This window comes from Lissotriton vulgaris, chromosome 5 (assembly GCF_964263255.1).
Source record: "Lissotriton vulgaris chromosome 5, aLisVul1.2, whole genome shotgun sequence".
NCBI classification, from domain to species: domain Eukaryota; kingdom Metazoa; phylum Chordata; class Amphibia; order Caudata; family Salamandridae; genus Lissotriton; species Lissotriton vulgaris.
The window spans coordinates 218,794,578-218,810,568 of NC_141693.1; the positions used below are offsets into that span (position 1 = coordinate 218,794,578).

At 40.8% G+C, this 15,991-nt stretch overlaps 1 protein-coding gene across 1 annotated transcript in view; it reads right to left on the reverse strand.

Moving 5' to 3' along the window:
• Positions 1-15,991, reverse strand: part of FKBP15 (FKBP prolyl isomerase family member 15) — a 384,455-nt gene that overhangs the window by 80,223 nt on the left and 288,241 nt on the right. Inside the window, exons 21-22 of the mRNA XM_086921201.1 lie at positions 14,878-15,014; positions 13,127-13,282 (exon numbers count right to left, since the gene is read on the reverse strand). Coding sequence (XP_086777327.1) covers positions 13,127-13,282; positions 14,878-15,014 — 293 coding nt within the window. The remainder of the gene's footprint in view (positions 1-13,126; positions 13,283-14,877; positions 15,015-15,991) is intronic.

Sequence of the window (15,991 nt, forward strand, 5' to 3'; positions counted from 1 at the left end):
CTGACGGACTATATGATAGAAAAGGCCACTTCCCTCACTTACTGAAAACTCCTTAACAATTCCCCAGACCCACTAGTATCTCTTAAGGAGAAATGGGAGCAGGAAGTGGGCGAGCTAGATGAACATGAATGGAACGAGGCTCTGGCTTCCCCTAAGGAAGCGGGCATATCGGCCAGAATGAGGCTCATCCAACTTAAAGTTCTACATAGAACATATTACACCAGGACTCTGCTTCACCGCATACAACGGTCCCCTGACCCCTTCTGCTTGCGAGGCTGCGGGGAGGAGGGCACACTCTTTCACACATTTTGGGATTGTTCAGTTATACACACCTATTGGCGTCAGGTCATGCGCACAGTGTCACAGGTGCTGGAGGTCTCAGTGTTGCCGGAGCCGCGACGGTGCCTCCTCAACGTGTGTGAGCCAACTGACTTGTCCCGGCATGGCCGCCTCTGGGTGACATTGGGGATGATGGTGGCTAAGCGAGACATCGCGCAGCGCTGGGGGGTGGCGGACCCCCCGACGGCCTCACAGTGGTGCATAAATATGGACAGGGCCATGATTACAGAAAGGGCGGTTTACTTGAACAGGGCCTGTCCGGCCAAATGGAACAAGGTGTGGTCCCCATGGAACGCCTACCGGGGCGACATCTGCGATCCACTACCTGAGGACGACCCATTAGACTCGGAAGAGGAAGACGGGTTGGAATGAGGAGGGTTGATTAGTGTGGGGGGTACTTCAGGGGGGATGGGGGGGTAGAGATGGTTCGCTCACACCCTAACTTGCCTTGTGGGCGTGCACGAGGCTGGTTTCAACTCAGGAATAAGCTCATGTCTAACTATCAATAAGCATACTCATTGATCGTACTGTGATTTCCCGGAGTTTTGAATGTCCTTTCTTTAGGTACAAAACAGAAAATGAAAACCTCATTCACCAAGCATGGACCATTCGTATTTAACCTTCACCACTCGCTTACCGATCTTTACCTTCATGACTTTGGCAATTACCAGCGCAATTGTATTGTAAAGAACGTTCTCCTTTGACACCTTGAATAGCGGCCAGCCCATTCGGGTTGTAGGCGACAAGCTGTGTAAAACTGTGAAGGAATAATAAAGGTTTTCAAAAAAAAAAAAAAAGTATATTTAAGGCGGTTGGAGAAGGAGGTAGTGTCTGAAACACAAACAAAATATTGGGGAGGGAATTTCTTTCTTATTACTGCTGTTGTGAACGTATCTAGGACCCTAATTAAATATTACCAATTCATGCCCTTATGTGGTTATAACAAATCATATCCTTATAAAGGCATAAGAATCATATCCATATTTAGTCATAGCCAATGCAGTCCAAATACGGCAAGGCTACTTCCCTAGACTCCTAGAAAGTACAACGCGTTCTTTAAACAAACCAAGCCTCCAGTAGTCCGGGAATTCCCCCTGCTTCTGTTTTGATTTGTCCTAGAACTCCTGAGAGTCCTGAAAGAACTGCCAATTCTTAGTGACGTCTTATGTCCAACCTTACGTCAAACTCAGCACCTTCCAGGTATAAATATACCAACATCTGCCTTAAGCAAGACACAGTGGTTTGGAGCAGAGCGGCTATCTACTTACTCAAAGCCTAGCTGATGCGAGTGCCGAAGGAAGCCGACCCTCCCATTTGACGCACTGAGAGAGACGCTGTCTTTTCTCCTGCCGAGAAATCCAGCTCCAGTGTTTCCAGTCACCCTTGCGGGTTGCTGGGATATTGAGTCCTGAGAAAGAGATACAAGACCTCCTTCATTCTAAAACCAAGGTACGGAGCTGATTAGATCATTAGAGAATTCTTGATTCAGATTCTTGGCAAAACTAACTTAACTTAAACTACAGCTCATTTACTCCTTCCCGCGTACTAGGCTTAGGTTAGGTACACCGGGGTAGGCGTATTTTAGAAGCACCAGTTGAGTACCTTTAGTCAACTTTTCACATTGTATTTATTGTATATATTTTATCCGTTTTAAGTATCATATGGCTCAGAAACCATATAAATGCTTTTACAGTATTTCAGAATACTTCCTTTACTGTACGCACTTTACTTTATGACAAGTATTGCGATTGTGGCAATTCACTTCTCTTGCATGAGAAAGAAAACTGCTCAATAAATAACAACTTTTATTGAAAACGCCCGTCTCTCTATTTCTCTGCACTCTGGTGAAACTAAGCATGCACAATTGACTGAGTGAAATAGCTATCTATTGTTTTCACACGACTCTGGAGATATACTCCTTATTCTGGAGGGAGCAAAGTTGTCATGTTTATGCGGTTGTCAGAAACTAATCCCTTCTTGTCTATTCAGGAAAGTTAACTCCTTCCTGTTCACTCGAGAAAGTTTCTAGTGACCTCTGAGCTAGCTGGCGTTCATAATTAAGTCTAACATATTCAATAGAGACCTAGTCAACCTCAGTCCTACGTCTAAACTATCGTTTATGTTATTCCAATGCGCAGAGCCTATTGGGAATATAGGAACTACACTACATGGCGCCCAACGTTTGGTAAGGCGATAATCTAACGCAAGATACTAGAGTAACTCAGTTGTGCTTTTCACACAGACCCCTTTTCACGTAAAAACTCCAATAGACGTCTGGAGTGGGTAAAAGGTTAATATCCGCCAAAACTTAGTAGGAGGAGATTCCTATGTATTAGTTTTTGGTTTAGTCAACGTTGAAGGATACAGTGTTCCAAAATATTGTGCACCTAATCTTTGTTTCCTTGAAAATTGCTCTGCAAACTTTCTGTCAGTAAAAATGTCAGATAGTGAGGAAGAAAGGGAGAGAGCTAAATTAGCAGCTCAACTCTTAGCGGAAGACACAAGTCTCCAAAATGAAGACCAGAATGCTATAATCATCCCGGTCAATATAAGAAAAACAATAACTATGAAACTTATAAAAAATGGAGTATCATCAAGAGGTGGTTCGGTCATATTTGTGGTAGAGGCCCATGAATATCGGCAGACAGAGGTATTCTATTCCTGGATACATTTTCCAGCAGCACACGCTGTGACACGCAAGTTCACCTACTACAAAATAGAGGAATCTCTAGAGGAATACACCCCTTTCGAGGATGTTGAAATTCCACTAACATACCAAGAGCACCAGCTCTGGTTTAATGGCGCCCTAAAACATCAAAATCACATTACCAGGCTCGGTCCACTAGGTAGACCAGGAGCCACATGGCCGGTTCTAGCCAGCTATACACCACATCCTGACATTGAAAAAATGTCAGACCGAGAACTTTTAGTTCAGATAAAACTACTAATAAAATACATAGACAATCGGTCCAATAGGTCATGCGTACTTCAACAGTCCAACCTGCAAATATAGTTCCACAGCACACCCCTCATCAGAGGAACACAAATAAAATTACACCACAGAATATACAATCATGTATTGGTAAAATACCAGCAAAACGGGAACAAATTCCATTCTGGTTAGCTCAAAAAATCACTCAAATAGAGGCAGTATTTCCTGATACTACACATAATGACAAACACAGAATTCTGACTATCTGTCTTCCAATGGGGATCGCACCACATGTGGAGGACTGTGACACTTGGGGCACAGTCGTTGCTTCTATCTACACAAAAACACATGGTGTTCCATCTATGGCGGTTATACCGGACGTACTAAGACAGATTCAAAATGAATACGGTCCAGAACCTGCTTTAACTCCGGGTATGAAATTACTAAAAGACTTTAAGCAGGTCTCGGCTACATTACTAGCCAACATAAAAGGAGAAGCAGCATCTGTGGCGATCCGCCAAAAATTGAAAGAAACCGATATAGCAGACCAACCTTTTGAACTTGCCAGAATAATTGAAAAATCCTATGAACTAGGTAGAGATAGTTTGGGTGGGAAACCACTAAAACCCCAACTAACTGAAAATCCTGAAAAGCCTTACATTAAAAATGATTTAATTACTCAAAAGAAGAAGTGGGAGGGTAATAAACAAACCTCTCCCAGAGAAAAACAGTTTCAGTCCAGAGGAAGGTCTCCTCATCGAAGGGATAGAACTCCAGAAGGAGGAGGCAAGTCTCCCCAAAGGGAGCCCTCTGAAAAAAGATACAACCTTAGAAATAGAGACAATTTGAGAAAACCTGACAGATAAAGATATTGATACACGTCCCTCTCGATCTTTTCAGACTTCCTCACAGAAATCGGAAAGAAGAGGACGGTCAGAACATAAAGAAGAGCACGTCAAGTCCAAAGACAAGGAACCTGCTCATCAAAGTAAAAAATTACAATTTCCGAGAAAGAAGGTAGCCAGTATTAAAGTAAAACATGTCGAGAATTCTGAGGACACAACTGAAAAACGGAGAGTGGGCCCAGACAATGCTAGACAGCGCAGCAGGAGTGACCATAGCTCACAAGATCCTGATGAATCTTCTGGAGACAGTGGACACAAATGAATATATTCAAGTGGAAACTGCAGACACCAGAATTAGCGTGCCTCATAAACTATATGAAATTACATTGCGTATAGAGGGGGACAAAACTAGGAAAAAAATGTTGGGAGAATCTATCTAAAGGCTATGATATCCTTCTAGCAGAGAAAGACTGCCCACCAGAGTTTGTCAGGGAGTGCCCATATGGCGAAGAAATGATTATGCCTGCCTTCTCAAATCACATTCCAATTCATAAAAAATACACACATGCAAGAAAATGGGCAGTGGCCCAAGCTCCTGCATTATATAAAAATCATGTAGGATGGGATGAAGATTCTCCTCACCATAAAATACAGTTAAAAAAATCAACCAACTGCACAAAGGCAGTATCCGGTTAAGCAAGAAGCTAAAAAACAAGTCAGAGAAATCTTAAATCAACTTGAATATCAGGGGGTGATTGAAACATGCACCTCACAAATGAACAATCCTTTGTTTCCTGTCTCCAAACCAGACAATTCATATCGTCTAGTACTGGACTACAGACACTTAAACTCTTGTTGCAAAACATTTGCAGTACAAAACTCACATAGTGCCGCACTAATGAATAATATCGTTCGCAAAAAATATAAAACGACTTTAGATATTTCAATTGGTTTCTTCTGTCAAAACATAGCACCTGAAAGCAGATATTTGACCGCTTTCTCCAGCATGGGGACCCAAAAACAATTTTGTTGTCTCCCACAGGGATTCAAGAACAGCCCAGGATTATTTTCAGCCAGGGTGACAGAGTTACTACAAATGTATGATGATGAGGCATTATCTTATGTCGACGACATTATCTTACAGACGATGACCTGGTGACACACTTGAAAAGACTGAAGACCATCATACTTGGGTTCGCATCTGAAGGGTACAAATTTAACTTTTAAAAAGTCACGAATTGCCCACCACACTGTCCTATTTTTAGGATATAAATTATCAAGTGAGGGAAAAAGCCTAGCAGACAACTTCTTAGAGAAGTGTGCAGTACTGCAAGCTCCAAAAACTCTGAAAAACTTACAATCAATTCTAGGTTTCCTGAATTTCGCAAGAACATATATTCTAAATTATGCAGAGAGGGTTAAACCTCTCTACGAACTAATAAAACCTGATTTTAAACCAATTAATTGGACTCAGAAACACACAGAAATTTTACGATCATTACAAACAGACATGTTAACTAAAACAAAACTGCAAACACGCACAAACGAACGCAACCTTGTGATCCGAGTCATCCCAGGAAGATACGGGTTCACAAACCTGACCTCTAATGAGGGAGAAGCGGTACCAATAGCTTATAAATCACACTTGTACACACAAGCTGAAATGAAATTCAGTTCTACTGAAAAAATTCTGACTGCGGTTCAAACTGCTGTAGCAAAAGAAAGAGCCCTAGTCCAAGGGAAGAGCATATCTGTACTAACAGCAGTATCAGCCCTTGAGGCAGTAACAATACCAGACATTCTAAATGCTAAAGCTCTAGATCCAAAATGGATACAATGGGAACATTCTCTTGCAACAGAAGACGTGAAACACGCATTTGAACCAAAAATGAAAAGAATAGAATATCTGGAATATGAAAATGAATGTCCTCTGTCAATCGAAATTCTGCCTCTCGAACAGTACACATGTGTTATCTACACAGACAGATTTGCACAACACTACGTTGTAGAAAAACAAATTTAGAAGGCTGCGTGCGCGATTGTTAAAGGTCACTGGCGCTTAGGTAAATTCAGACCGATGGTCACTAAAACTGAATCAATCAGAAAATATACAGCTCAGCGAGCTGAAATACTAACTTTGAAGATGGCCCTTGAAAATGCCGATCGCGAATTCCCCACACTAATAATGTGCGATTCGTATTACTGCGTCGAATCTTACAATAATTCCATGCAGACCTGGATTGAAAACGGTTACAAAGATGAGACAGGTGCCACAATTACATATAAAAAACTATGGGAACAAGTAGCTCTTTTGCAGAAAGAACTACGAAAGACTCACATGATACATACGCAGAGTCTTCAACGTGATTGGCTAACAAAGCCTCGGCGGCAGCTGCTCAATCGGCTTCCGTAGCTACAAAAAAGCGTACGAAAAAAGAAATAGACAGTGAAACGCTGCTAGCAGTAAAAGCCTCATTGAAAGGCAACTATGCAACATTACCTCTAAATTATCCACTCGGAAATACATACATAATTGATGCGAACTCCGTTCCTTTTGCTCAAATCCCTGGAGTGGGGGATAGAGTAATTCCAAACACGAACCGGAGAGTCTTCTTGATTCAAGAAGCACATATGGGATTGGGTCTGAGGCACCAAGAGGTCTTGAAATCTCTAATAGAATTACAATCACGATACTGGTGGCCGGGAATGAGCGTGCAAGTTTATAACTTTGCAATGGAGTGTCAGGACTGCAATAGAGATCGCAGTTATGATCCGGACCAGATATCGGACTCTAACACAGTAAGACCAGCCCAGACACCTTTATTATACAGCATTAGACTATCTATACGCAGGCGTTCGACCGGACAAATGCGGTCCCATAAATATTAAGATGAGATTTATTTGGATGTGGCCCCAGCGCTCGGCTGACGCCGGAACTGTTATGAAAGATTTGCGAGTCTTTATCGGCACATACGCAATTGGCATGCAACATTCTGACCAGGGTCCTGCGTTTAGCTCTCGGGCTTACAAGGAGGCCATGGCCAGCATGGGCATTGCATTGCGGTATTCTAGTCCATTCCATCCCGAGGGAAATGCGGTAGTGGAGAGAAGAAACAAGACATAAAGCAATCTAGAACGGCGAGGGTATTAGGTTCGGGTGACGGGGGGGTCAAACATCTAATAAGTGTCCAACGTAGTCTTAATAATCTGCCAAGAAATTCTCTAGGAGGTATCACTCCGTACGAACTTTTGTTTGGTACAAGAATGATCATTCATGATCTCGATTGTCACACTTCAGTGGTGAAACATAAAACCTTTGATATCAAAGAACGTTTGGCTGTCTTACAGGACTTAAATGAAACAAGAAGGAGTCTAAGTAACACAAAGCTAAAGCCAAAGACCACTGAAGAAAAACCACCTGTCCCAGCAAGACCTGTCTGGATTCCAAAGATTGGGGATCTGGTCAGAGAAAAGATCGTGGTGAAGAAGGAATTTGGGCCTTCTAAAAGAAAAGAAGTAGCTGTCTTAGCTGTCAGCTGAACAAGATCAGTAGTACTACCGCCCCTTGCTGGTAAAAAGGAGAACCGAGTTGTATCAATTGACCTGGTCAAACCACAATCATGTGGCCAATCATAAGTAGTAGGCCCAGTGGAATCCCAAGAAATAGCAGAAGACCAAATCTTGCTACAATCCAAGAGGTTCAAACTGAGAGACTAATCACATTTGATAAACCTGCAGTGAATAAAAAAGGACTATGCAACAAAGCCATGGAACTTGCGCCTCTTGAAACCTAAATTGCAACAGTTCGTCAAGAAACACCTGTCTACAATGATGTAGCATCTGAACATACATATACAAAGATAAATGGAAATCCGGAAGCAATTCCACCAATTGACAGAACTGCATCTGGTTACTTTATCAACTTCGATGACTTTTCTGATGATCCAAGTGAACATGGAGACAAGCCAGCAAACAAAACTTTCAAAAGAAAATTACAGAGCTCTTTCATCAACTCAGAGAAACATATCTGATTTCACCATGGATTGAAGTATGGTTTGTGCTAGGCATACTTTTCCTCCTTCTATGGATCATCTTGGTTTTAAGTTTGGGTAGATTTATTGGTGGAAAATATAGTACAATGGACACAGCAAGTCAAAACATCAACTTGGTCCTGAAACCACACAGATCTTCTCACATCGAAAAAAGAGAACTATCATCAGTGAACATCACAGCAAATCCTATACCTGGTGGTATAGCATAGACCTGAAAACTTTCCTTTTCAGCCAGGCTTTCCCCGCCTAATACTTACTCCACCCTTCCATGGTCTTTCTCCCTCAGTTACTGAACCTCCAGCGCCAAGAAACCGTAAGGTGTACGCCGCGCTCTACAAGTGTTTTAAATTAGAAATTAGAATTAGCATGGGACAAAACTGATTACGAAATCTATGGCCCGGTTGAACTCTTGAAATATCCACATCAATTCGAGATCTCTTTAAGTGACTTTGTATCACCTAGTACTTTCTCTGATGATTGGGACTTTGAAAATATTAATAATATGATGTCAGATTTAGAAATGTCAGCAAAATTTACAGAACATGATTTACAGGGTTCTTCGAATTATGAAGAAATGTATTGCTTCAATCACTTTGGGCATCATTATCTGCATAAATCTGCTAATCCTAGAAATGTGTTCAGTTATAATCCGTGAGAACATTGTCCAACTCCGCCAAAAGGCAGTTCAAAAACATTTTATGAAAAATTCCCATACTTCTCTGGGTTTAATATCACTATCTGTAGTGAACAATGGGTTAAGGACTCTGTCCTCCAGAATGTATTCACTGGACAGCATTGTATCATCTGCTACTGATATAATAGAACAGGATATGCTAATGTTACAACATGGCCAATCCCAATTGCGTTCTATTGTACAGCTAGGCTGGACGTTACAAAACCTCCGTTCAGGCTACGTGCCATGGCGTCTGATAAACAAAACAACATTATTTTCTATCTTTAACCTTACTGATAGACAAATCTCGTTGGCACAAAAAGGAGCAGACTATACGGTGCTGTGCATTGAAAAACTAGAAAAATTACCATTGACAATGTCAGAACGACCGGTCATGGAATGGATAATACATGGCACAATTACAATCCAGATAACAACGTTTCAGTTTCAATACTACCAAAAGTATATACCAGCAGGCCTGTATGAAAGGTTGGGTAAAGGATACATCAAGTCAACCTGGAATTTGCCTTATACACATAGATGCTATAGTGAGGGGAAAAAAAAGAGGTATTTCTTAGTGTTGTAAAAAATCACTAAGCGGTACACTTCTGTGTCAAGGAATTAACTTGCATGGAGCCTGCGAAGGTTCATTTAATAACCTTTCATGTCATCTGCACGGCACCCCTGCTACACAGATAGAGCCCTTTTTCAGAAAACTTTTCAACGGTAGCTACGTTATAATAAGTGACCACAGCTGTTGTGGCATGATGCCAGGAAAAGCCTATCTCGTGAGAATTACTTCCAGGGTCATTTGTTGTATGCAAGTATTGTATCCAAACAGTAATCCAGACATCAAGGCAGCAATATGGCCTTCTGTGAATATCTCTTCTATTCGAATTGATACTTTAAGCAGATTGAAGTCTATTCTTTTACAGACAACTGTGCCTTTAACCTCGTCCAAAGAGACGTATGATCTGCAAGTTGCAAGGACAGCGGCAGAGATACATACCCTATTACCGACAAATTGCCCCGTGCATTTCGTAGAAATGTTAAGCCAAATCTTAAACATGTCAGATACCAGTGGCATCGCACGTGTATTTAAGACAATTTTTTCGGTACTGTTAGCACCCTTTGAAACAGTTCTGTGCATCTTCCCGAATTTTGTGCATTCTTTATTCCGTGGCCTGCCTCTTATTTTGGGACTCGTAGCAGGTATTTTATTTTTGTTCCTCCTGCTCCGATATGGCAAGCCAAGTCACAGAAAAAAACTCAGGCTACGATGGAAGAAACGATCCTAGCAATACGATACCGAGAACGGATCACTAAAGTCCAAGGATTGGCCCGGCTAAGAGATCTGGATACTACCTGGTTTCTTTCGTTCAGACCAATCTGGCAAGATTGCATCTTACCTGTGCTTCGATGTCTGCTATGCGGAGAAGAATGGGTGTTGGACTTCTGTCTTACAGTACCATCAGCAGTACCAATGGATATCGATGCTTTGCTTGGTTCGGTAACGGCTCATGCAACGTGCGGTCCCCAGCGGCTACCTATTCTGATGACGGCATTCGTTGAGATTTCACCATTACGATTAGGTGGCGGTGAAGTACGAGATGAAAGCGGCACCACACAGGTACAACCTTCTGTGACCATTGCTGATCTAAACACCGATGATGGCAATGCATCGCATGTATGCACTATTTCCACTTTTTCAGAGTTGGCCCAACTTTCACCTACTGTTGTAGACAAATTTTTTGCCAGCCTATCTGAGGTAATGTTCTCTCCTAACAACGGGAATAATATTTGAAATAGCGAGCACACAGCGTTCCCTGAACTCTGAATTCGGCTTCAGTTTTCTATAAACAACACTACTGAAAACATTTGGAACTATTTTTTCCCATGAAAGCGAAATTATTTTTTCCAATTTCCAAAATATTTACCTTTTTTTTGGCATATGGTACTCTGCTTAAAGTAGAACTATTCTTAGAGAACTTCTATTTTTAGAGACTCTAGAGACAATATTTTGAATCAGACTCTAGCACATGTACGAGCTTGTATAATTATGTGATGAAATGGTCTCGACCTTCTCTTCTGTATTAAGAGCCATTTCATAAATATAACTTTCGTGATTCATTCAGTGAAGATTATAATGCACTACAAAAAATATTATCTGAATGATACCACTGCTTGAAAACGTACAGTGTAATACTCATTTTTTTGTGTATCTATACCATTTCAAATGCATTTTATGTATTTTGGGGTGGGCTGGAAAACACATGCATACTTATATGTTTATATATTGCTTAGTATTTAGTAATGATGGACATTATACGTGTAGTGGGTGTTGTGAACGTATCTAGGACCCTAATTAAATATTCGAGATTCATGCCCTTATGTGGTTATAACAAATCATATCCTTATAAAGGCATAAGAATCATATCCATATTTAGTCATAGCCAATGCAGTCCAAATACGGCAAGGCTACTTCCCTAGACTGCTAGAAAGTACAACGCGTTCTTTAAACAAACCAAGCCTCCAGCAGCCCAGGAATTCCCCCTGCTTCTGTTTTGATTTGTCCTAGAACTCCTGAGAGTCCTGAAAGAACTGCCAGTTCTTAGTGACGTCTTATGTCCAACCTTACGTCAAACTCGGCACCTTCCAGGTATAAATATACCAACATCTGCCTTAAGCAGGACATGGTGGTTTGGAGCAGAGCGGCTTTCTACTTACCCAAAGCCCAGCTGATGCGAGTGTCGAAGGAAGCCGACCCTCCCATTTGACGCACTGAGAAAGACGCTGTCTTTGCTCCTGCCGAGAAATCCAGCTCCAGTGTTTCCAGTCACCCTTGCGGGTTGCTGGGAGATCGAGTCCTGAGAAAGAGATACAAGACCTCCTGCATTCTAAAACCAAGGTACGGAGCGGATTAGATCCTTAGAGAATTCTTGATTCAGATTCTCTGCAAAACTAACTTAACGTAAACTACAGCTCATTTACTCCTTCCCACGTACTAGGCTTAGGTTAGGTACACCGGGGTAGGCGTATTTTAGAAGCACAAGTTGAGTACGTTTAGTCAACTTTTATCATTGTATGTATTGTATATATTTTTTCAGTTTTAAGTATCATATGGCTCAGAAACCATATGAATGCTTTTACAGTATTATTTCATAATACTCCTTTTACTGTACGCACTTTACTTTATGACAAGTATTGCGATTGTGGCAATTCACTTCTCTAGCATGAGAAAGAAGACTGCTCAATAAAAAACAACTTTTATTGAAAACGAACGTCTCTCTATTTCTCTGCACTCTGGTGAAACTAAGCATGCACGATTGACTGAGTGAAATAGCTATCTATTGTTTTCATACAACTCTGGAGATATACTCCTTATTCTGGAGGGAGCAAAGTTGTCATGTTTATGCGGTTGTCAGAAACTAATCCCTTCTTGTCTATTCAGGAAAGTTAACTCCTTCCTGTTCACTCAAGAAAGTTTCTAGTGAACTCTGAGCTAGCTGGCATTCATAATTAAGTCTAACATATTCAATAGAGACCTAGTCGACCTCAGTCCTACGTCTAAACTATCGTTTATGTTATTCCAATGCGCAGAGCCTATTGGGAATATAGGAACTACACTACGCTGCAATTTATTAAACTATTCCGAGAGATTTGACAGTTTGCCAAGCATCAAAATCTTTGGGTGCTGATATGGATCTGCCAGTCCATCCATTCGGTGCTACAGCACATGCTACTTAAGAAATGAACAGCCAACTACATGTCTTGCGGTCCAAAAGAACCTTACTTCTTCTAAAGATTAATCAATTACAGAGTAGAATCTCAACAGCTTCTGGATTGCCAGTATCCTTTTCAGCATCTGTGACTTCCTCTCACGGGGTAGTCGCGGAAGGGGCTTCTGTGATGTCAACCCCAAATTTTTCAGTTAATAATATGGCACCCCAGAGAAAGATTCAGGAGAGCCTTTACTTTTTTTCCACCTTTATTCTTAGAGTTTGCTAAATTTTCAAATTTTCACTTCAGATACTTCTGCTACTGCTAAAGAGACATTTATGTTGACCCATATAATTAACGGCACAATTGGCATAGGCAATTCTACTTATTGAGAAACACCTAATTATATTCTGTTCCTTCAACAATGTAGACATCTGGCAAGGGTACGTTATAACGTCATTGATGTTTCAGGTATTAATTCTACCACAATTGTAATAACTACTCAATTTACCACTTTGACCATGCCAATTTTTGTAATCTTAGTTGTGTTTTGGTCCAAGCTCACCTGCTCAGCAGCAACCTCATCGGTTGAGGTCCGGGCCTTCTTCAGGTGCTGCCTCAACTTTTCCAGCTCTTGTTGGTAGGACTTGCGAATCTCTTCCATTTCCTCCTCAGCCTGCTGTCGCTCTAGCTGTGATTTTTTCTTCCTCTCTGCAAGGTTCTTTTTAACAAATAAACAAATAGAAAATTAAAACTTAAAAGTGCAAAAAACAACACACTTTCTAGAATCAAACTTGGACCTTTCACTATAAGCAATAGATTAGAGATCATGCCACACAATACAAATAACAAATATAGGTAACAACAAAATAAGTCTGTTTATGAAATCTGAATCGTCAAAAATGCCTTCAGTAGCAGAAATGACATCACAAATCACATATTCCAAACCGTCATCTCATCAAAGGGTTCACCCACAGTCCCGATTTGGTGATTGCCATTCATTCCTATGTCTTCACTGATGACATTGAGATGCCATCAGTGATGTCACTAACCATGTCATGAATGATGTAATATGTGACATCATCAGCAGTGGAATGCGGGTGCGCGAAATATAGTTAGTACAACTAACTATATAGGAGCAATTTCAATGGTTTTGTATGAGTGAAATGTCCAGCTAACTATAACACCCCTAAAACTTATAGTTTTTTTTGTGGATTTCAAAGGTTTTTTAAATGATAATTCCTAACTACATAAGGCCTGAAACCTATGTTTTTTTCAGTGAATATATATATATATATATATATATATATATATATATATATATATATATATATATATATTTAGACACACACATGCGCCCACACACACATTTAATAGAAAGCTGCTGAGCAGTCATTTTGTGAACAAGCTCGAGCAGAGTGGAATCTCATATGTGCACTGAGATAAACTTTCACTTCACCAATGCGCCTGTATGTTGTAAGAGGACCTGCGCTGTGATCCTGAAAAATGAAGCTCAGTTCAGAGTGAGGCAGTTCACCATGGTTTTGTTCTGCATGTGTGGACAGCTACGATGCCCTTCAAAGATAGCCTGCTGAGCAAAGGGACCATGAGAAGCCTCAGGGACAAGAGCAGGCCCTCAGCCTTGGACGATTTGCTGTGGGGTTGCATTATAGCTGTGTAACACATTTATGTGAAAAAACTCTTTAAAGGACCAATTCTATAAGTTATTTGTATGTGTTGGTACATTTGTGACTGAACACTGCATAGTGTGATCTGGAAGTGTCTTTTTTGCTAATCTTCTAATCAGTAAGCAGGTTCAGAAGATGGTAATGAAGATGCCTGACCGGTTCAATAGCAGATCACAGATTTGGACTCAGTCCCTTGATGAAAGTAGTTCTTGTACATTCAGAAGTGTACTTTCATGTAATGGCGGATGGAAGACACGCAAGAATTCATGGTGGCGCTGTAGACGTTCAAGTAAAAACAAACTTGCTTGATGACCTGCATCTAAAGGACACAGACAGGTCAGGAAGGGCCAGACCTGAAATTCGAAAGCAATTCCTGTAGGATAGGCATAATCATAGCATATTTTAGCTTCTAGGCATATCCCCTTGTGCGGAATTAAAAAATACTAACATCGAGGTCTTTCAAGGAGTTTGCAAAAGATATTTGTCAAGACGATAGGTACTTTCTACTAGGGATATCTCAAACTCATCATATTCTGCACGTTGACTGCAATGGAGAAGAACAGTGTGGGAGTGACAGAGGTGAAGGGAATCTATAGTAGAATCCTTCCACTACTGTGGCCTCAATCACCTTTTCCAAATTCTCCTTCTCCACTCGTAGGTCCAACACCTCCTCCTCCAGAGTGGTCACCTTAACATCTAGTTCTCTGCGACTTTGCTTCTCTGCTTTGAATTTGGACTGAGCATGCTCTGACGCCTCCTGGAACTCTTTAAAAAGAGAGAAGAAAATGCAGATTAATTTCCAAGCTGTAATAAGGAAGGTAGACGAAAGGAAATGGGTAAGTACCATATGTAATATAAGGGCCAATGTCCTCACACGTGAGATGCGTGAATTCTATCGCAAACAAAATAATTCTATGAGCGTACTGAATCATCTACAATCAGAAATGCATAGATAATTGATAATGCAGTGTATATCTTCATTAAACAGTGAAGTTTGTGCATACCGCACAAACACCAAACACAATTTCAGCAGAAGAATCTCCCTGCTGCTTTTTTCTTGCAAGCAATGTTTACTGCAAAAAACCTTTGAAAGCACAACATGCTAATTACGTGGTTAAAGGTTAAGGTCACACTACTCACACTGAAGAATGGCTTGTGAAACAAGTATGTGCAAAAACGCTGATGTGAAACAGACATACCTAGCAGCTCCTTGATTGGTGGCTCAGTTACTCCTTTTAAAACGTATGTACATCCCCCCCAAAAAATGTGTTCTGAATGTGTACCCATGGAATCTTAGCAGTTATCATGGCACTGAATTATTCCCACGAATAGGTCACCAGTGCCAGTAATTGGGTTGGGCAAACGAAGTTCAGTCTTACGCATTCCCCTTTCTTAAAGCAATTATAAGCCCCATCCAGGCCATTCATATTTATAGTTTCCTTCAAGACTTTTGTCAAGCTTAGGGAGACTGAAGGGGAATAATATCATTGTCAATGCCATCCTAGCGTAGAATTCAGAGAAAATGAGGCAAGAGATTCAAGTTTTTGGGATTCATTAACGAATTTCTCATCAACTCTGATGACTCGAATATGATTTCTGGTTTGAATCCTTTTAAGTTTGTAAACCAACAATCTATTAGCAGAACAGTATTTTTCACCATAGAGTAAAAGGTCATGAAGCTCTCAAACACTCCGTTTTTTTTGCTCTAAGACTGATGATTTACCATCTAATTCTGGGTTTAA